Genomic DNA, 2840 nt, shown 5'->3' on the forward strand with positions numbered 1-2840 from the left:
GGAACAACTGTTTAATTTCAGATTTTACATCCTTCAGTGGTTTCCACAAACTCATGCTCAGAGTCCCACACTGCTCATGGGAAACTGTTTGGGTCTCCAATTATATTTCTTTTTTGGGAGAGAGAAAAAAAAGTCACACAGGGGAAAGCCTTTTTTGTTCAAGTTTTGCAAATCCCACGTCTGACATTAATATTTCAACATTTGTTTTTAAATGAAGACTGTGGACACAGACTCTGTGTTTAATCAACTGAATTTAATTAAACAATATAGATTTGCACGTTCAAATCCCAAAAGCATAGAGTCTTGGTGGAGTTCAAAAATTAATTCAACAATGTCAGACAAATAAATACACAAGCATTTTAATAATTAAGCACTAGCTCTTGAATGTCTTCCTTATAGAATTCTTAAGCAATAAATAATTCCATAAGTGTGATTAATAGCGTTTTGTCCATCTTGGGTTGAATGTTATTTGTTCTGTGACTAATAATTATAATGAATTGATTGTGTGTTTGTAATATTTACAATGTTGTGATGGCTTGTCTTACACATGTGGCTTTATAATGGGGTATAATATAATATTTAAATGAATAAATGAAAAAATACAGTGACCTGCTGCCTTTTCATTTCTAAAATGCAAAAATTGCCTCAAGTGCACATAAAACATTCATTCATCACAATGCATATGTTCTTAGGAAATAATGAAAATCCTGTTTGTAAAAGCAACTGTATGTAGTTTTATGGATTTTTGTGACTTTGGCGCTTCCTACCGTTAAGTGAGTGGAATTCAGTTTGGTAAATATATCGCTGTCCTAATCCAGCGGATAGCTGTACACATGCATTTGTTGCTGTGTAAAGCGATCAGCCCTTTTCGCAGAATTTCGGATCCACTCAACCAACTTACACATTCTCAGAACAGACAGAATGATTTTGAAACTTCGATTTCAAGGTAAAAACTTACATACAGTTGCTGTAATGTCTGAACTCTGCAGATGTTTTAGTCCATATTCTCCGCGCTGAGGCTTGATAGCAGAATATCCTTCATGAAGGGGAAGATGTTATTGATCAGGCAGGTGAAGTAGTGGAACCAGGGGTAGTAGGCCTCTTTCTGACGGGTCGCCCCGGCTTTGATGATGCTCAGAGCGGCTTCACTGGCGGGATAGGCGGCCATCGTGGTGAATCCTCTGGAGAGATTTGATAGAGAATACAGTTATGGATGATTCAGCCAATTACTACTATGATGCATTTAAAAACTATATTGACTGTATGACAGTGAAATTAATGTGTTGATGCAAACTGACAAGTAAGTGCTTAATTGTCATGTAGTAAATATAAAAAAAACTATGGCCCAGACATGTTCCTTTACAGTCAGTCGGTTGTGTCAGTGTGTTTGAAGTTGCTGGAATGATGAATCATGATCCAGAAGAAAATGAGTGACGTCTGGTGTCGATAGTTATGTTTTGCACATTGTTCTGTCCAATAGACAAACTGCAAATTAATTCATAAACTGCTTCCTAAAAATATCTTGAGTGATGCACGGAATAGAATGGAACATTGATTGCATTTGAACCGCACCAATGTCCTCGAAAGATCTGGACAGAAAACACTTTGTATCTTTCTTAACATTAGTTAATAAAAATACAACTGTTCATTGTTAGTTCATGTTTGCTCAGGTCCATTAAATAATATTAACAGACTTTTGAGGTTAATAGTGTATTAGTAAATGCTAAAATGAACTAAGATTAATAAATGTATTTTTCATTGTTAGTTCATTTTAACCAATGCAGTTAATTAATGTTAACAAATGGAACCTTACTGTGAAGTATTACAAAAAAAAAAGAAAAAAAAAAAGATTTTCGCAATGCCAGTGTGATGACTGACTCAAGCAGTGACTGACTGCGGCTTGTCACATTAGTTGAGTTTACCTAGAAGCAGCCGCACATTTCACACAGCAGGTTTGGCCACTTTTGTAAACTAAAAATAACTACTTATAACGGAGCATAAATAGGCCTACATCATTGTTTTAACCCATTTTTTCCTCCCTTGCTCTCTCTCTCTCCTTGTTCCTATATCTTTGCTTAAAGGTCTTAAGAATAATGAGTTTAGCTGCAGCCATAGAAGATATTAGGATATTACAAAACACATCTATATCTATGTGAAATTACCTCTTACCTCAGTAGATTTCCTCATTTTCTTCAATGAATCCAGTAAGCTCAACCTTGACGTTTCTGTTTCCTGTATCATTTTAGAGAAGGAGGTGTGTGTCTTCCTCTGCAAGCTGCTTGCTTCCGCCTCACATTTAACAGCTCACATACAGGAACATGGTGAAGGAGAGGAAGAAATAGAGAGAAGTTATTGATACTGCCTTAGTGGATCAAAATAAAATAACTTGGCATACATAAATAAAAACACAAACATATTCATCTTAAACATCTACAGTATATAGTCTATTATTTGTAACAATAGCCCAAATCTACAAAAATCTGAAGACAGTTTAGAAATGCTACTCACTCTCAATGATTTATCTGCTATTGCCTCTTTCAACAGCAAAAGAGATAATGCACATCCAACTAAATCCTACTGGAATGCTTGCCAGGAGCCACGACGCAGACTGAAAGATAAAACTTTAGCAAAATGCACAATGCAGGAGCTAAAAGAGGTGGGGAAAATACTGACATGGACAACAGAGATCAGTGACTGTGAAGTTAAAGTGGATCATGCCATGAGATTGCATTCCAGTGCTGTTGTGTTTTCTTTCAGTGGGGTGATGTAATTGGATTGTGAAACAAAATAATAGTCAGCTATGGTCTGTAATTTCAACTATGTGTCAATATTAGGTAATC

General features: G+C 35.8%; 1 protein-coding gene across 1 annotated transcript in view; it reads right to left on the reverse strand.

Moving 5' to 3' along the window:
- Positions 1 to 238: 238 nt before the first annotated feature.
- hsd11b1lb (hydroxysteroid (11-beta) dehydrogenase 1-like b) overlaps positions 239 to 2840 on the reverse strand; it is a 9495-nt gene continuing 6893 nt past the window's right edge. Inside the window, exon 7 of the mRNA XM_016540730.1 lies at positions 239 to 1181. Within this exon, the coding sequence (XP_016396216.1) occupies positions 995 to 1181 (187 nt within the window). The 3' untranslated portion in view covers positions 239 to 994. The remainder of the gene's footprint in view (positions 1182 to 2840) is intronic.

The sequence above is a fragment of the Sinocyclocheilus rhinocerous genome, unplaced genomic scaffold, assembly GCF_001515625.1.
Source record: "Sinocyclocheilus rhinocerous isolate Xijiao unplaced genomic scaffold, SAMN03320098_v1.1 scaffold638, whole genome shotgun sequence".
In the NCBI taxonomy this organism is placed as follows: domain Eukaryota; kingdom Metazoa; phylum Chordata; class Actinopteri; order Cypriniformes; family Cyprinidae; genus Sinocyclocheilus; species Sinocyclocheilus rhinocerous.